Here is an 18948-nt window from a genome sequence, read left to right as displayed (position 1 = left end):
AATACAAAATATGATACCTCTTGTACTCAATAGTGAAACCAAAAATTTGGACACAGAGACATATTTAATTATACATTAATCTCCATTCTCCAACAGTCTATATACAGGTACGACTTGAAAGATTTAAATAACTATTGATGAATTATTCAAAATTCAAGGTTTAAAAGTTTTAAACAATACTACATAAATTCAAACATGAAAAAGTGAAGAATAAAAGCCTAACTTCATCAAATATAAGGAGAGTACAATTTTTTTTAAAAAAAACATTCAAAGTTAATCATAGCAACTAACTTTTTCCTGATCTCTCTCCTGGTAACATTAACTTTGTGGTATTGGGTTCGTGTGTCACCATAAGTAATCGCTCCCACTTTTTCATACTGATAGTGCCCTGTTCCAAAACAGGGCCCTTCTATAGCAGATCTTGGTGTTATGGGTGTCTTTTTTGTTTGGGTGCCCACATTTCGGATATCTTGTGGTCCAGACATTGTTTTGGAGGGCCTAGATGTCAGTGATTGTGGTGGAATGTTCTCTCTTTGGTTGGAGATTCGTTCCTGCAATAAGCAGCGACCAATGTCTGCTCTCTCATACTGTGAAGGCTGGCTTATGTCCAACATTCTGAAAGAAAAGTGTTGCACAAAAATTGTTCTTTCTGATGACTTTATCATCATCATCACTGTAATTGTTTTCATTATCATTATATTCTCAAGTGAATGGTTTTAAAACACTTAAAGGTAGACCTGAGTGCTACATACTATAATCAGGAATCCAAATTTGTAAGACATTTCATGGCAAAACCTTGACCAGGCAATATGGCTATTTATTGACCACTAAATTGTGACCACTATGGAAACAGGTGAGTGACTTTTTAAAAAAAATCTGATGTGCATGTATCAGCTTATAACACTGGTGAGGGAACTGTCCATAAAATTCATAATAGTCAACAACAGTACCAATATTGCTTTTTGGTTTGCAAACATACTGTTTATTGTGTATATTTCAACTGATTACCATTTTTATTCACTTATAGGTCTATTTCCTCCTTTTAGGGCTATCACTGACCATCCGATATGTAATGCTGAAATGAATAATAAATAATGTTGGAAAATTGTCATCATTCCTAGACTAATCTCCCAATCCAGGGACCAGGTGACCCCCAAGATTAAAAATTGTATGTAAAGTTTGGGTAGGCAGGGTTAAGCCACCCATCCACCTCTGCCTTGAATTCATCTGTTACTATAGTTGTCTGTCTTTGGCAATTTTGCATATAGGACCCTCTCTCTTCATGAAAGGAATGTTTTAGGACTGTCAGCTTCATCTGAATTTTACTTGATAATAAAATCAATAGTTTTTTATATTCTATGTTTGAAATATTGAGACTGCATGCATATACTAACTTAGGCCCCAACTTTAAACCTGTTCTGTTTGATTCATTCTGTCCTTTTCTCAGTTATTGTGTGTTGTTGTTTTTTACATCTTTTCACAAACATTGTTAATTAAAATAATGAAATTCACTTTCAGCCATAACTTGATATCTTTGAGCACATTTTTCTGAGACTGATCTCTATTCTCTTTCTCTCCACCTTGCGACTTGAACATGATTTTTTAAAAATATGTGTCACTAAGAACATCCACCAATGGCATACCTCCTTCCCATGCTGAATAACACACAAGATGAGAAAACAAAAAGAGAAACTTAACACTCAACAACAGCAGAACAATGACTATTCACAATGCACTGCCCCCCCCCTCCCATGACATCAGATGTATTTGAATCATGGAAACTGTACAAGTTACAAGTGGCCTAGAGGAAATATTTTGACTTGTACATCTAAACTTGACCACTGACCATAGATATTACTTCAACCATCATACTGAATAATTCAGTGGTAAGTGATACGACAGTCTCAGGTCTACCTTTATGCATTTTCCTTCACCTTTTAAGAAAAATATTCTATATTTCTTGATTCCCTTCTTTTTTTTATTTCAAACATAGGTCAGATTCATATAGAATGCAAGTAAAATGTCAACGATCATGTCTCTCTTCTTGGCATGCCTGCAACCATGCAACCCTTTGTTGGAAACTTTGTGTTCTGCATCATGTGTTTGGAGGGCCTTTGTTGTGTTCTGCATCATGTGTTTTGAGGCACTTTCCATTAATTTACTTTGACCCATTTACACAGCTGTGCATAAAAAAAAGCTGTTGAAAAAATACATCACAGAACAGCATCAATACCACACAGAAATTCTGTTAGAAAAATCACTGAAAAGAAACCCTTTCTTTTTTTTAGTATTCTGAAAACCATCATTACTTTTATCAAAATTTTTATTCTGGTAGATGTCAAACTGGGGAAAAAATCATCATAATGATGAAAGAAGTTTTTATTTACCTAAAAAGAAGTTTTTATATACCTAAAAAGAAGTTTTTATGTACCTAAAAAGAAGTTTTTATTTACCTAAAAAGAAGTTTTTATGTACCTAAAAAGAGTTTTTATTTACCTAAAAAGAAGTTTTTATGTACCTAAAAAGAAGTTTTTATGTACCTAAAAAGAAGTTTTTATGTACCTAAAAAGAAGTTTTTATGTACCAAAAAGAAGTTTTTATGTACCTAAAAAGTTTTTATGTACCTAAAAAGAAGTTTTTATGTACCTAAAAAGAGTTTTTACATACCTAAAAAGAAGTTTTTGTTTACCTAAAAAGAAGTTTTTATGTACCTAAAAAGAAGTTTTTATGTACCTAAAAAGAGTTTTTACGTACCTAAAAAGAAGTTTTTATGTACCTAAAAAGAGTTTTTGTGTACCTAAAAAGAAGTTTTTATGTACCTAAAAAGAAGTTTTTATTTACCTAAAAAGTTTTTATTTACCTAAAAAGAAGTTTTTAGGTACCTAAAAAGAAGTTTTTATTTACCTAAAAAAATAAAATTTGGGTTGTGCACTAATTTCAAATTTTTTTATTCCAAAGTGGGCATTCTGAACACCTCTCTTTTGATGGTACATGTAATGTTTTGGAAGTACATAACTTACTGGCATTATTCATAACTTATTTCACTCAATGCAAACATTGGTATAAACAGTATTTATTGTAAAAGTCATTACAAAAAGTACCTTATGTACACACTTATAAGTTGAGGCAAACTGCACAAAATAAAGATTCTGATCTGCCATAGCATAATACACCAGTCCAGCAAATCAGGGTCTGTAATGTTTGTTCTACTGATTAATCTGAACTGCACAGACCCATATATGTCAGCACATTATGCACCAGCAGATCTAGGTCTGTGCACTTTGCAGTTGAACTTGTTTTATAGACATGTATATATGGCACACAAATTACCAACAAATATTCAAAGAACATGAAACTACCAGAGAAGGGTTTACCTTTCTATTTCTTATAATTATTACCAGTATCTACAAAGAAATGGGTTAAATTAAGTTGAAAAAATTATAAAGATTTATTTTAAAAAAGTAAAAAAAAATTACGGAAAAAAATTACAATTCAAGATTACTTGCTAATTTATCATCAGTAGAAAAGGGTGAAATTAGATAGAAATAAGAAACAAAATTAGAGTACACTGAATGTTTAGCTGGTAGAAAGGAACACAATTTAATGACAAAAGAAACACTGACACAAACTGCAACAACAAAGATCTACCACTGACACAAACTGCAACAACAAAGATCTACCAATGACACAAAATGTAATGACAAAGATCTACCAATGACACAAAATGTAATGACAAAGATCTACCACTGACACAAAATGTAATGACAAAGATCTACTGCTGACACAAACTGTAATGACATAAGATTTACCACTGACACAAAATGTAATAACAAAGATCTACCATTGACACAAACTGTAACAACAAAGATCTACCACTGACACAAAATGTAATAACAAAGCTCTACCACTGACACAAACTGTAGCGACAAAGATCTACCACTGACACAAAATATAATAACAAAGATCTACCACTGATACAAAATGTAATAACAAAGATCTACCAATGACACAAACTGTAATGACAAAGATCTACCACTGACACAAAATGTAATAACAAAGCTCTACCAATGACACAAACTGTAGCGACAAAGATCTACCACTGACACAAAATGTAATAACAAAGATCTACCAATGACACAAAAGGTAATAACAAAGATCTACCACTGACACAAATTGTAATGACAAAGATCTACCACTGACACAAACTGTAATAACAAAGATCTACCACTGACACAAACTGTAATAACATGATCTACTTCAGTGATGACAGCTCCCCAGGAACCTTTATAATACAGTACAGTCAAACCTCTGGGAAATGAAGAAATGGCTACTTAATAGGGGTAAACTTGTTGCAAGGGAACTCAGAAAAGTGACTGCTTGAGGCAGGTGCTTGCTTAACAGAGGTGACCTTTACGGCAGGTTTGACTAAATCATTCTAAACAGTACAAGTGATTCTATTGTGCACTGTGAGTCAGTGACACATACCAAAAAGCTAAATAAATGCTTATTACAGCAGAAAGTTGATTTTTCCCCATCAGAGTACAGTCAAACTTATCCACAATCAGCTTTGTATTGTGATCACCTGGTCACAATGGCCAGTCTAATTGTTATCACCAGCAAATTTCATTTAGAAATGTCGTGTATTGCAAATAATAGTCACCTTCTTTCCAAATTCAGTTGCCATTTTGTTTTTGAGCTGATAAGCTATTGGACTTGGGTGTGTCCCACCCCCAATGGTGTCATGTGTTGAACAACCAAACAATAATTTCTCACTGCCTTAAGCAGTCATTGGAGACCACTGATAATAACTTCTCACTGCCTTAACCCTTTACCTCATGCAAGTGCCTCTGGAAACCTCCACCCAATTCGCATACAAGTGCCTTTGGACGCCTCCACCCAATTCGCATACAAGTGCCTTTGGATGCCTCTACCCAATTCGCATACAAGTGCCTTTGGATGCCTCTACCCAATTCGCATACGAGTGCCTTTGGATGCCTCTACCCAATTCGCATACAAGTGCCTTTTTGCATACAAGTGCCTTTGGACGCCTCTACCCAATTCGCATACAAGTGCCTTTGGACGCCTCTACCCAATTCACATACAAGTGCCTTTGCATGCCTCTACCCAATTCGCATACAAGTGCCTTTGCATGCCTCTACCCAATTCGCATACAAGTGCCTTTGGACGCCTCTACCCAATTCACATACAAGTGCCTTTGCATGCCTCTACCCAATTCACATACAAGTGCCTTTGCATGCCTCTACCCAATTCGCATACAAGTGCCTTTGGATGCCTCTACCATACGAGCGCCTTTGGATGCCTCTACCCAATTCACATACGAGTGCCTTTGGACGCCTCTACCCAATTCGCATACAAGTGCCTTTGGACGCCTCTACCCAATTTGCATACAAGTACCTTTGGATGCCTCTACCCAATTCGCATACAAGCACCTTTGGACGCCTCTACCCAATTCACATACAAGTGCCTTTGGATGCTTCTACCCAATTCACATACGAGAGCCTTTAGATGCCTCTACCCAATTCGCATACAAGTGCCTTTGGACGCCTCTACCCAATTCACATACAAGTGCCTTTGCACGCCTCTACCCAATTCGCATACAAGTGCCTTTGGATGCCTCTACCCAATTCACATACAAGCGCCTTTGGACTCCTCTACCCAATTCGCATACAAGTGCCTTTGCACGCCTCTACCCAATTCGCATATAAGTGCCTTTGGACGCCTCTACCCAATTCACATACAAGTGCCTTTGGACGCCTCTACCCAATTCACATACAAGTGCCTTTGGACACCTCTACCCAATTCACATACAAGCGCCTTTGGACGCCTCTACCCAATTCACATACAAGTGCCTTTGGACGCCTCTACCCAATTCACATACAAGTGCCTTTGGACGCCTCTACCCAATTCGCATACAAGTGCCTTTGGATGCCTCTACCCAATTCACATACAAGCGCCTTTGGACTCCTCTACCCAATTCGCATACAAGTGCCTTTGCACGCCTCTACCCAATTCGCATATAAGTGCCTTTGGACGCCTCTACCCAATTCGCATACAAGTGCCTTTGGACGCCTCTACCCAATTCACATACAAGTGCCTTTGGACACCTCTACCCAATTCACATACAAGCGCCTTTGGACTCCTCTACCCAATTCGCATACAAGTGCCTTTGGACACCTCTACCCAATTCACATACAAGCGCCTTTGGACTCCTCTACCCAATTCGCATACAAGTGCCTTTGCACGCCTCTACCCAATTCGCATATAAGTGCCTTTGGACGCCTCTACCCAATTCGCATACAAGTGCCTTTGGACGCCTCTACCCAATTCACATACAAGTGCCTTTGGACACCTCTACCCAATTCACATACAAGCGCCTTTGGACTCCTCTACCCAATTCGCATACAAGTGCCTTTGCACGCCTCTACCCAATTCGCATATAAGTGCCTTTGGACGCCTCTACCCAATTCGCATACAAGTGCCTTTGGACGCCTCTACCCAATTCACATACAAGTGCCTTTGGACACCTCTACCCAATTCACATACAAGCGCCTTTGGACTCCTCTACCCAATTCGCATACAAGTGCCTTTGCACGCCTCTACCCAATTCGCATATAAGTGCCTTTGGACGCCTCTACCCAATTCGCATACAAGTGCCTTTGGACGCCTCTACCCAATTCACATACAAGTGCCTTTGGACACCTCTACCCAATTCACATACAAGCGCCTTTGGACTCCTCTACCCAATTCGCATACAAGTGCCTTTGCACGCCTCTACCCAATTCGCATATAAGTGCCTTTGGACGCCTCTACCCAATTCGCATACAAGTGCCTTTGGACGCCTCTACCCAATTCACATACAAGTGCCTTTGGACACCTCTACCCAATTCACATACAAGCGCCTTTGGACTCCTCTACCCAATTCGCATACAAGTGCCTTTGCACGCCTCTACCCAATTCGCATATAAGTGCCTTTGGACGCCTCTACCCAATTCGCATACAAGTGCCTTTGGATGCCTCTAACCAATTCGCATACAAGTGCCTTTGGATGCCTCTAACCAATTCACATACAAGTGCCTTTGCACGCCTCTACCCAATTCGCATATAAGTGCCTTTGGACGCCTCTACCCAATTCGCATACAAGTGCCTTTGGATGCCTCTAACCAATTCGCATACAAGTGCCTTTGGACTCCTCTACCCAATTCGCATACAAGTGCCTTTGCACGCCTCTACCCAATTCGCATATAAGTGCCTTTGGACGCCTCTACCCAATTCACATACAAGTGCCTTTGGATGCCTCTGCCCAATTCGCATACAAGCATCGTTCTGTAAACATTAGCCATTTTGAGACGGTTTTCGTAGTGCCACCATTGGGGAAAACCCCCTATTAGATACTACATTCATTGCTTTGAATGACCATTATGTCAGATAATGTGGTCGCTGTTTATGCTCTTGGCAAAATCTGCTATTTAAAGTAACTTAGCCATATTTTCCACTCTCCAAAATGGAGGTCATGGATTTTGTCCAGTACATACGGAGTTTTTATAATTGGAATCACAACTATGAAAGATTCAATAACTTAGAAAAGGCTCTGATATTGATGTAGGCATCAATTAGTTTTTATAAATTATCAAATTCAGATGACTTAGTGATGCAGACACAGACAAAGAACTTGTAAATTTCGAGTATGAGAAATGGCAGCTAAGGTTGGTCGCATGGTTTCACTGACTTGAAGGTGAATGAGTTCGCTCAATATTTTAAAGCACATACAAAATTCTTCCATGAAAAATAATTACACAGCTATAATGATCAGACTTTACTCTCACATGTTTCCGTACATAATAGATGTCTACCAGAAATACAAAATGGTTAAAATTGCTGTTAAACATAACATACACTACATAACAGTTAACAGGCAGGCCTATGTGTATGGAGTCGAATAGGTAACATGTGTTCTATTTATAGCGCACTGCACTGGGTAACTCTGCTACATGTGTATCGAAGGGCTAAAAGGCCATACACTCTATGAAGTAAAGAATTAAGCAGTCACTGGAGACATTAATAATAATTTCTCACCGTATGTATGCTAAACTCTGGCAGAATGTGTTGTTTGGATAAAAGCATATCATGCGATTTGATGTACAAACATTTCTAATCTTGCTTGTATTCATCATATTCCATTTTAAGTGTAACCTGAAGGTGTCAACATGTTAAATTTGAAAGTGAGTCAGTTTTTATTATTAGGGTAGAGGGTCGAAGTAATCTGTTTGTTGGATGGTTGGTTAAACAGCCATGCTATTGCAGCAGAAATGGAAGTTGTCTTTTGTACCAGTGGGAAAGATATAGGTGTTAAACTTCCTGTGAACTAAAGTCATCTACAACTAAAATAATTGTAATAGAGTTAAATCCCTTTTCATTAGAGCCTGGGTCATTCAATACTTAAAAACTTGTTTGTAAAGAAGGTGAAGTTTAGATCCCTATGTTACTAAGAATAGTCATACAAGACTTCTTTTGATTCCCTATTCATCAATGGACTTTTGCATAAACTGTCTTTATATTTCGGTGAGCTGAGTATATGGTTAATGATAATATTATTTAAAATGTGAACAGCCATTTCTAAGCCTAATTTACACAAGCTGGAGCCAGTCCTCTGTTTCATAGTCATACATAAGCTCTCGATTGGCAGTGAAATTAGTGTTTTGTAATGGAGCTCAGAAAAACAGTGATTTTTGTAAGGGTCAGTGCTGATTTAAGTTATAGAGTGGATTAAAGTGAGAATTATTATTATTATTGTTATTATTATATTTTGGTGTATGGTATTTGTTCAAAAACAAATTTTGAAATGTGAGCCTGCATACATAGGTCACCTATCTACAAAAGCCAGTTTGGCCTTTTCCTATGGATTTGACTGTAGATAGTAAGGATTTTTTTGCGAGGCCCTACTGATTGTATAAAAGAATTAGTTCAATGGAGTTATTTTTATGATATGTATATTTAATTCAATTCACAACAGTTAACAATAAGATTCACCACAAAGTTTCCTGTCCACAATAATCAGTGTTTGTAAGTATACATATGTGTTGGCAAGTATACATATGTGTTGGTAAGTATACATATGTGTTGTGTAAATGTTGTAATTAAAAGATGCACAATATCAAGACCCATGAGTTTATGCCACTTTTTAATAAAACGGTGCATCAAAATGCAACATGGAATGATCACATGTGAAACTGATGTTCATATTTCATTATTTATTTTATATTGAGTCTATTCTTAGTAACCGCAGCCACATTTGATCATCAGTCAGCACCATTTGTAAAACCCTCATGCTATGATGCTTTCTACCAAATTTGTCCACATTCTGTTCAGCAGTTTTTGAGAAGACACATTTCAAAGGTTTTCTATTTATAGTAACCAAGTATATATATATTTGTTGGCTGATGAGCATCATTTAAAAAAAGTATATTTCAAGACCTTCATGTCAAGGTGCATTGTAACAATTTCAGTCTATTTCTTTTGAGTAGTTATTTAAAATATATGTTTTTAGTATTGGTGGCCAGGGGAGCAAAAGTAGGCCATACCTTCCATTAATGACAACATCACTGATGCATCCATTAAGTGACTTTGTTGTACTAGCCATGCTGTCAATGTTGATCCCCTCAGGAACCCCTCCCAGATACAGTCCCCCATCCTCCCTCACATTGATACTGGTTGTCCCAGAATGAAGACTGCCATCTGCTACCTTCTCATCGTCCATAAACAACACAAGTCTGAAAGTATAAATGATTCCTTAACGAACTAAACTAACTGATTTTGAAATCTGATAACTTGTTTAATTTCGATTTGGTACTCAATTATTTATTAACTAGCCATGGTTGAACTGATTGATTAACAATGTAAGTATAACACAGCAATTATTTTAATGTTTCACCTGTGTGGTCAATAATAAATAAATACTAATAATCTAGATTCTTTATATGTATGGAATAAATGCTATCATTCACATTAAAAATTAAATAAGCAGCAGAAGGGATTCGCAGACCTTAATTTCCGCTGAAAATAAACCTTTCTACGAGAAATAATTTCGGTGAAGTCTTTATTTTCACTTTTAAGGGCTGCTACGGGGCCTTATTTTGGTGTTTTTCAGACCCTTGATTTTCGTGTGTACATAAAAACATCAGCGCCGGGACAAATCGTTTTTGGAAACAAATTGAAATTATTCATATGCAAATAATAATGAGCGTTGGAGAACCACATTCCGCTAGATTAGCACGAGAAAGATTAGCCGCTCTAAAGACATATATTCCCATAAGACAATCTCTTAAGAGAAAAATTCGAGCATATGAAGACGCAAAACGTGGATTTGGTGAATTATCTTCGGAATTATTTAAGCCTGTTACTGAAACGACTGAACGAGTAGTATTCGGTGATATTGAAGATACTGAAGTAAGAAAACGTGGAATTCTTCCTGTATTAAGACAAATTGAGGAACAAACTAGACCGGTACCTAGGCCAGTAGCTGCCGAAATAGCTACGCAAGCAATGGAGGAAGAAGAAAAAGGAGCTGTTGATGGAATTTCCGGAGCTGATAAATTTACTGACGAAACTATTGATTGTATAAAAACCATGGAGCCAAGCGAAGTAGTTAAATTCACCGTAGAAAATTTCGATATCAGTCGGCGAAGAAAGGTTATGAAACCTGGATATGCCGAAGGTGTATCTCGTGGTGAGTGGGCTAGATGGATATATTATGCATATAAAGGCGTCAAATCGGTCAAAGGCGATGATCCTGATTATATTATGTTTATTGACTTGGTTAATAAATATTCATCACAAAAAACGTTACCACCTTCACTTAAGGGACCTCCGCCTGTAAAAATTGAGTGAAAAATAACACCAGAACCCCAAAAGGAAACATCTCAACTTTTTCCTCACAAATATTTTAACGAAAAAGCCCTTAAATTTTTTGAGGATGAAGATGAATTAATTGGTATTGCCAGGTTTGGTTTTGATTTCAAACAAGATTTTCTAAAACCAGAATATGTTGATAAAATAAAAGAAAACGATTGGACTCCAGCCGTATATTTTGCCTCCAGGAGAAAACCTGTTAATATCGACGATCAGGATTATATAAATTTCAAAGAAAAAATATATCAAAAAAAGCAAGACGAAGAAGCTAGTCGGTTGCGCGGAAAAATGACAGAAGAAGAAGAAGAAGAGCAACTGCAAAAAGCAGAAGAAAAAGCTAAGCGATTACAAGAAGAAAAAGATCTTCCACCAGAGCAATCAACAATAAACAGGTGGGACCCTAAACATATGTTTCTAAAAAGTACATTAGATACTTTAACAGATATATGGACCGCAAATAATTTAGCTATTTTTGGATACGACAAAAAGGAAAAATACCTAAAAAAGGGCTATATTGATAAAGTATCGGTTCATAATTGGATTCCGGCTGTATATTTTGCGTATAGAAAAGAAGTTATTAATCTCAACGATCCAGATTATAAAGAATTTAGAAAATTTGTTATTCAAGAACAAATAAAAATTGCAAAAGAAAAAGAAAAATCCTCTTCCCCAACACAATCACCTAGCGCCACCGGTAGTGGTTATAACACAGTTTGCCCCGATAACGTTGTTAACGATGTATCTAGACTGGAAGTACTTGTTGGAGGAAAACGAGCCGGAAATAACTCTCACGAAATAATCACTGAAGCCTCGGATATTTGTCAGCGATTATTTCGCGGTGGCATCATGAACGTTCACGAATATAGGGAACTCGTCGACGAACTAATCGATTAGATCATAGTAAATAAATAATGATAGTTCATAAATATCGACGCAGACCAGCTCAGGTTCGCGTAGTGAACTCTAGATTACCTGTATATAAATACGTTCATGGTAACGGATTGGGCGATTCCATTGTGAGTTTTTTTTACGAGAGTCGCTCCTAAAATCGGACCTATCGCTAAACAACTTGGAATGAAAGCCATAGGAAAAATAGGCGAAACGGTTGTCTCTGGTATTGGTGATGTAGCTAGTAAAGGATTTAATTATCTGTGAGGTAAAATATCAAAATTGCTAGGTTTCGGAAAGAAAAAACCGCCACCTGCGCCGGTCGTATTACCTAGCATGGACGTAATGCCTAGCGACGTCGGCAAGATAATAAATGGTGCGGCAAATCAGAAATTAGCAGAATTAGTTAACAAGGAAGTTAACAAGGAAGTTAATAAAGAAATTAATAAGGAGGTCAATAAGGAAATAGCGCGTCAAGAAATAGCAAATACGAGTTTCATATCGGGTAGCGGTCTTCGTTTTAGAAGATAATCTTTATAATAAATGTTTGCACGGGCATCTAACGAAGCTTTTGACATGGACGAACCTGTAAGTAAGGACACTTCGGTGCACGATTATCAATATTATTCATACTTCGCAGTTGATCCTAATACGGACAATCGTGTTGAAGTTCAAATTCATGACACGACTAGATATTTTCTTCCGTCCGAGGCATTTATCGAAGTCACCGGAAAAATTACAAAGACAGATAATACCAACTATCTGGATGATTTCAAGATTGGATTTGTCAATAACGGCATCATGGCGTTATTCAAGAGCGCCACATACATGATTGATGGGAGAGAAATTGAATCAATTACTAGTGACGTTGATATTGCTACCACAATTGTGGGAATAGCAAGATACTCGGACGGTTTTACCAGATCGGCGGGTCCTAGTATGATGTTTACTAAAGATAACTCGGATCATCCCGATCATATACAACACGTTAATATAGTTATGACGGCAACCGCCGGTACTGTTGGTGTACAACCCAATGATAATAGACACGAAGCCAGGCCAGCTGATAACGCCGATTTTACTATCGTAAAAAAATTTAATGACCAATACAACCTTGGATTTAATACACGAAGAACTATGCTGACTGGTGGAGCGAGAAATTTCTCCTGCGCAATTCCATTATCGCACGTATTTGGATTCTGTAGGCATTTTACAAAGGTTATTTACAGAGCGAAACACACAATTACCTTCGTTCGAAATGGTAGCGATCGCGCCATTGGGCAAGTATTAGGTGACGCCGGTAAAGTAACATTAACTAAATTTACTATCTGGATGTCAGTGATAACGCCGTCGATATATGAAGAAGAAAAATTAATATCATTCATGGAACAAGGTGGTAAATCAATTATGTCATGGCTAACAACATCGACGGATTCTATCGACGTAAATATCAACGGTATTTTTACCTGGCGTATTGCGGCCCAGCAAGGCGTCTCTGCCCCAAGACATATCTTCATTGTTCTTCAAAATGCAGATAGAACCACCCAAATTCGTAGTCATATGATATTTGATGGAGTTGGCGCAACAAATATATCATTGAGGATAAACGGACAACAAGAGCCAACTGAGGAAATATCGATTGATTTCGCAACTCTTTCGACGGCTCGCGCGTATTATCGCATACTAAGTTTCATGGGAAGGGATCAAAATATAGATACAGGATTACAAATATCACAGTTAGATTTTAATACACTTTATCCTATCTATTATTTTTCACTAGAACATCTTGATTTGGTAAAACAATCCGTCGTAGATATACACTTCAAGGCCAGAATTAATACAAATAATATAAACCATAGAGCATACGCGGTAATACTCAGCGATAGAACAATGATTTTAGAAGGAATTAGCGGCAGAATGAGAGTCATTGATGCGCCCGTAGAAAGAATGTAATTTAGATCAATGAATTAATATAATGCCATATGATCACGTTAGTGCAACCTTGACTCCGGGTCAAGCAAAAAGGCTTCAATCCTCAATGGCGAGGAAAAGCAGCGTAAAATTAACGTTAAAAAACAATCAACTTCACGGTGGACCAAATAAATTATCGTTAACTAAAACGCAACATGGTCATTTCATCAGGGCTAAATCAGCGAATTCGGGCGTCCAAATTAGCCTTAGTCCTGGTGCCATTGCGGATATGGTTAAAACTGGCGGATTTTTTCCTTTATTAGCCGCGATTCCAGGGCTATTGGCCGCCGCTGCTCCGTTAGTAGCAAAAGACGCAATATCAGGTGCGGCAGGATTTGGAATTGATAAATTATTTAAAAAAATAACGAAAGGACAATATAGTAGAAGAAGAAAAAGGGGTGGATTTCTCCCATTCGTACCATGGGGATTAACATCAAAGTTGTTTAGTGGTAAAGGATTAAAAAAAAGAGGCGGGATTATCTCGCTGAGTCCAAATTCAGCGTCAATGGGGTGCATTGGCCCGATATTACAAGCGAGTCTTGGTACGGCGTTGCAGGAGCGTCTAGGTCCGGCGTTACAAGCGCGTCTAGGTCCGACGTTATGGGAGCATCTAGACCCGATATTACGGGAGCGTTTTGGTCCGATGATACGGGAGCGTCTAGGTCCGATATTACGGGAGCGTCTAGATCCGGTCATGGAAAAAATTTTCTCAAAACGGGGAAGCAGCCTGAGATTGCCAGGAACATATCTGGGAAGCGGTCTAAGGCTAGCACGACGATAACTCCGATGTCAAATTTAGATCTATCTAGCGAAGCAACTCGCAGAAAGATAAAATTCTTTAGAGGCGTATTTATGCGAGATCATCTTCCTGACAAACCAAACACTAACGAAACCGGAATAATAAATCTCGATTCAAATACAGGCCCTGGAACACATTGGGTTGCTTATGCAATAAATCCACATAAAGCTGTTTATTTTGACTCATATGGATTAGCACCACCGGAGGAATTTCTCAAATATACATCGAAGTTAAAAGTTCCTGTTTGGTACTCAACGTTACCGACGCAAACACTAATGGATCCACCGATATGCGGACCAGAATCACTTAATGTTCTTGATGCAATTTCACGCACGACAAATCCGTATCATAAAACAATACTTAAATACACATCAATAAATATGGTTGATATTTACGGAAGATCACTCTATAGAGTAAAAAAAGGCGTAACTGATATTGATCTATCCAAATACGCAACTTAAAACGATATTAATAACCTCCTGTTGTTAACAGGAATAGATCCTAACGATGTTGCTATCTTTCAGGATCAACATGGAAAATTACGAACAAGTAACGTCAAAATTGGTGATATAATCAAGCGGACTGAATACGACGCTCATGTAAAGGAATTTAACGACATCAAGAAAGTTAGCGAGGACGTTCCAGCGTTGAATAATTTAGTAACTAACATTAATGCATTAGTACGTAATGAAGCTGATATGTCATTGTACGATGGAGAAATTCGTGATTTTAACACAAAAATTGTTGAGATTAACACAAAAATAGCTGAGATTAAAAGATCCGCTGATTTAGTTAATGAAATAAACGTATTAATCCTTGAAATTAATACAAAAATAGCTGAGATTAAAAAATCAGCTGATTTATTTTCTGGAGTCAACGTATTTATTCCCGGAATTATATCCAAGACAAGCCTCGTTAAAATTCCATCAGCAACAACGCCGGATCAAATCATAAATTTAACGTTCACAACAAAGACGGGATTAGGAACATGGACGCTAAAAAATAATACAATCACCTACACGGCACCAATTACGGGCCTGTATCAAATATATATATTTTCCAAGGAGAGATTTAGAATGATATCTAAAAAATACAAATGGAGGCATTCCACAGATAGATATCTCGGATTTTTAAATATTTCACTAGAAAAAACGTCGAAGAAAAACTTGAGTTAGAGCCGTTCGATAAAACACTAACAACGGCGACCGAATTTTGGTGGTGCGCGGAATTTATCGTTGAATTACCTTCATCATTTAGTTGGACACAAAATTAATAATGTCTGATTATAGATATAATCAGGCGCGTTTATGGCAGGATTCACTAAAATTATCCGTAGATATATTCACCGCAAAGGTAAAAAAATATCAGCGCAGATTAGTAGCTATCGACGTAGCTGTTTATACGGCAAGCGCAGTTATCGCAGGCGTTGGAATAATATTGTCCGCGGTAACAATGATGGCTCCGGTCATCGTAACTATCGCCGTTTCTGCATCAACAACTATAGCTGGTGTTGCTAGTATCGTCGTAAAGAAAATATCTTCATGCACGAATGTGAAATTAGCCTCGTATGTAGATAAACTAAATACAGCAACGACCGCGTACACAAAATTATCATCGTTGCTTTCTGAAAGTCTTAATGATGGAATTATATCTGATCATGAATTTTCATTAATGTTAAAGATTGTCAATATAAATAATGTCGGAGTTATCTCAGATTGTAACAAATACAACTCCGCCAACAACAACAATGATATCGGCAAGCTCGACTAAACCGGAATTTAATGTTAATTTTCCAACTCCGATACCTATCGACGAGATTGCGTTATCACAATTACGTGTTTATTACAGCTGGCCTAATATCAGATCAGAATCATTTGGGCAATTATTATCGAATAATATTCTTGTTTTCACTAATAAGAATAAACCCGATGGCAGCCCCGACTGGATCACAGTTGGATTACCAACAGGTAGTTATCAAATCGAACAAATTAACGATGAACTTACCTATAAGATAATAAATGTAACTGGCAATAAAGAACCTGGTATAAAAATATCCGTACATGAACCAACATTAACTTCGATGGTTGAGTTAAAATCACCGTATATTGTCGATATTTATAAATCTTCGGTCAGATCCGTATTAGGTTGGCCTGAAAATATGCCGCCACCTCCTCCAGATCAACCAGAACCTAAAAAATCTGATTACGTCAGCGACAGGGGAATTATCATGAAATTATTCCAATATACAAAGAAAAATTAAATGAAATTAAAAAATATGATTTTGAGGCTATTATGATGCCAGGTGAGAATGATTACGTTTTTGTTTTTTATGGTCATGGAGAATTTGTTGTAACGATTCCCGACCCACGCACTATCAAATGGATTGGGGAACGATCAGAATTATACGTATCCGACGTCACCAGGTTTTTTGATTATATTAGTCAAGAACATGAAAAACAACTACGATTATTACGGCAATATTTTCAAGAATGTATTTTTAATGTATCAACCTTGTGCGATAAAATTATTTCTCGCATAGAGGCATTAAATCAGCTTGCATCTGACATGGAATATATTAATCAGTGACTAACTCAGATTTTGGCTGGAAAACATGCAAAACTAAAAAAAATTATTGACCAACCGCCGGTGATGGAAGGGGCAGTAGGACAAAAACTAAAACTTGATCATGAAAAACTGAGTCAAATGGCAGATTTTGATATTTTAGTTATAATTTTATGAGTTTATACAAATTAACCGACGAAACGTTACCAAATTTCAATTTCCCGGGTTATAACGCACCCGAATTAAGAAAATCCGTCACTGATGCCATTGATGAATTATTTCCGAAATTACACGCCGCATGGATGAATAAATTATCGCTAGCGACAGTACTCAAGCACGATAATGATCCATCGGGGCTAGGAAGACATATTTCACCGGGCATCGTGAATATAACCGATGTTACCGCGGTTAATCTTCACGCAGATATCATTGATGGTAGTTATAATATTAACGCAGATGTATCAGAACGAGCACAGCAAGGATTTATTTTATATTCATTTTCCCCAACAACGCCACCAGGATCTTTGATCGTAAAAGAACCGGTCAATCTGTTTTACCTGCGATGTCATAATCGATTATTATCGAGAATTAATTTCAAATTAACGAATCAATCCGGAAATTTACTTGATATTCGCGGAGAAACATTAAGTATAAATTTATTAGTAAAATCTTAATCATGTCCACCGGGAAAAAATGACATAAAAAAATAAATAAAATACGGCAAAAAATAAGAAATTTGTACAATTTTATTGATTTTGAGTACCAAACTACCCCTCAAAAATAAGAAAAAGTTAGTATTTATTTCACAAAATACAAGAAAAATGCACGAATTACTTCATTTTGAGGGGTAGTTTGGTACTCAAAATCAATAAAATTACACATTTGCTAAATTATTCTTATTTTTTATAAATAAATTTTATTTACTAATATAATATTTTCACTGAATTTTATTTTTTTTAACTAAAATCAAGGAAAAATGTACAAATTTCTTCATTTTGAGGGGTAGTTTGGTGGTCAAAATCAAGGAAATTTGTGCATTTTTCTTATCTTTGAGGGGTAGTTTGGTACTCAAAATCAAGAAATTTGTGCAATTTCGTTACATTTTAGTAAAAAAAAAAAAAAATTCAGTGAAGATATTATTTTAGTAAATAAAATTAGTTTGTAAAAAAATAAGAATAATTTAGCAAAGTTAGGAATTTATTGATTTTGAGGGGTATATTGGTACTCAAAATCAATAAATTCGTGCATTTTTCTTGTATTTTGTGAAATAAATATTGACTTTTTCTTATTTTTGAGGGGTAGTTTGGTACTTAAATTAATAAATTTGAACAATTTTGCTACATTTCATAAATATCATTGGTGAAAGTATTATCTTAGTAAGTAAAATTAGTACATAAAAAAATAAGGATAATTCAGCAAATGTGCAAATTTCCTCATTTTGAGGGGTATATTGGTACTCAAAATCAATAAATTTGTGCATTTTTCTTGTATTTTGTGAAATAAATATCAACTTTTTCTTATTTTTGAGGGGTAGTTTGGTAGTTAGAATCGAAGAAATTTGAACAATTTCAAGAAAATTGCACGGAATCAGAAGGAATTGTTGCATCTACTAACTTTTTTAGTTGCCTGGTGCGTGTGCTAATAACTTTTCTTGATTCATATTCTTCAGATAATTCTGATCTGATCTTTTTGATAATCGTAGATAATGCAATAAACTCCTCAATTTGTGCCTCCTCGACAAGTACTAGTGATTGATTCATTGCAGATTGAATGTTCTTTATAAATTTATATTCTGATGGTAG

General features: G+C 36.6%; 1 protein-coding gene across 1 annotated transcript in view; it reads right to left on the bottom strand.

Moving 5' to 3' along the window:
* LOC149806308 (laminin subunit alpha-2-like) overlaps nt 1-18948 on the bottom strand; it is a 339640-nt gene that overhangs the window by 31379 nt on the left and 289313 nt on the right. The window contains exons 56-57 of the mRNA XM_089951256.1: nt 9600-9788; nt 292-615 (exon numbers count right to left, since the gene is read on the bottom strand). Of these exons, the coding sequence (XP_089807382.1) occupies nt 292-615; nt 9600-9788 (513 nt within the window). The remainder of the gene's footprint in view (nt 1-291; nt 616-9599; nt 9789-18948) is intronic.

This window comes from Sinohyriopsis cumingii, chromosome 1, assembly GCF_028554795.1.
Source record: "Sinohyriopsis cumingii isolate HCF-2022 chromosome 1, ASM2855479v2, whole genome shotgun sequence".
NCBI lineage: Eukaryota > Metazoa > Mollusca > Bivalvia > Unionida > Unionidae > Sinohyriopsis > Sinohyriopsis cumingii.
Note: the sequence above shows the minus strand (reverse complement) of the source record. Positions and strands in the feature narration are given on the sequence as shown.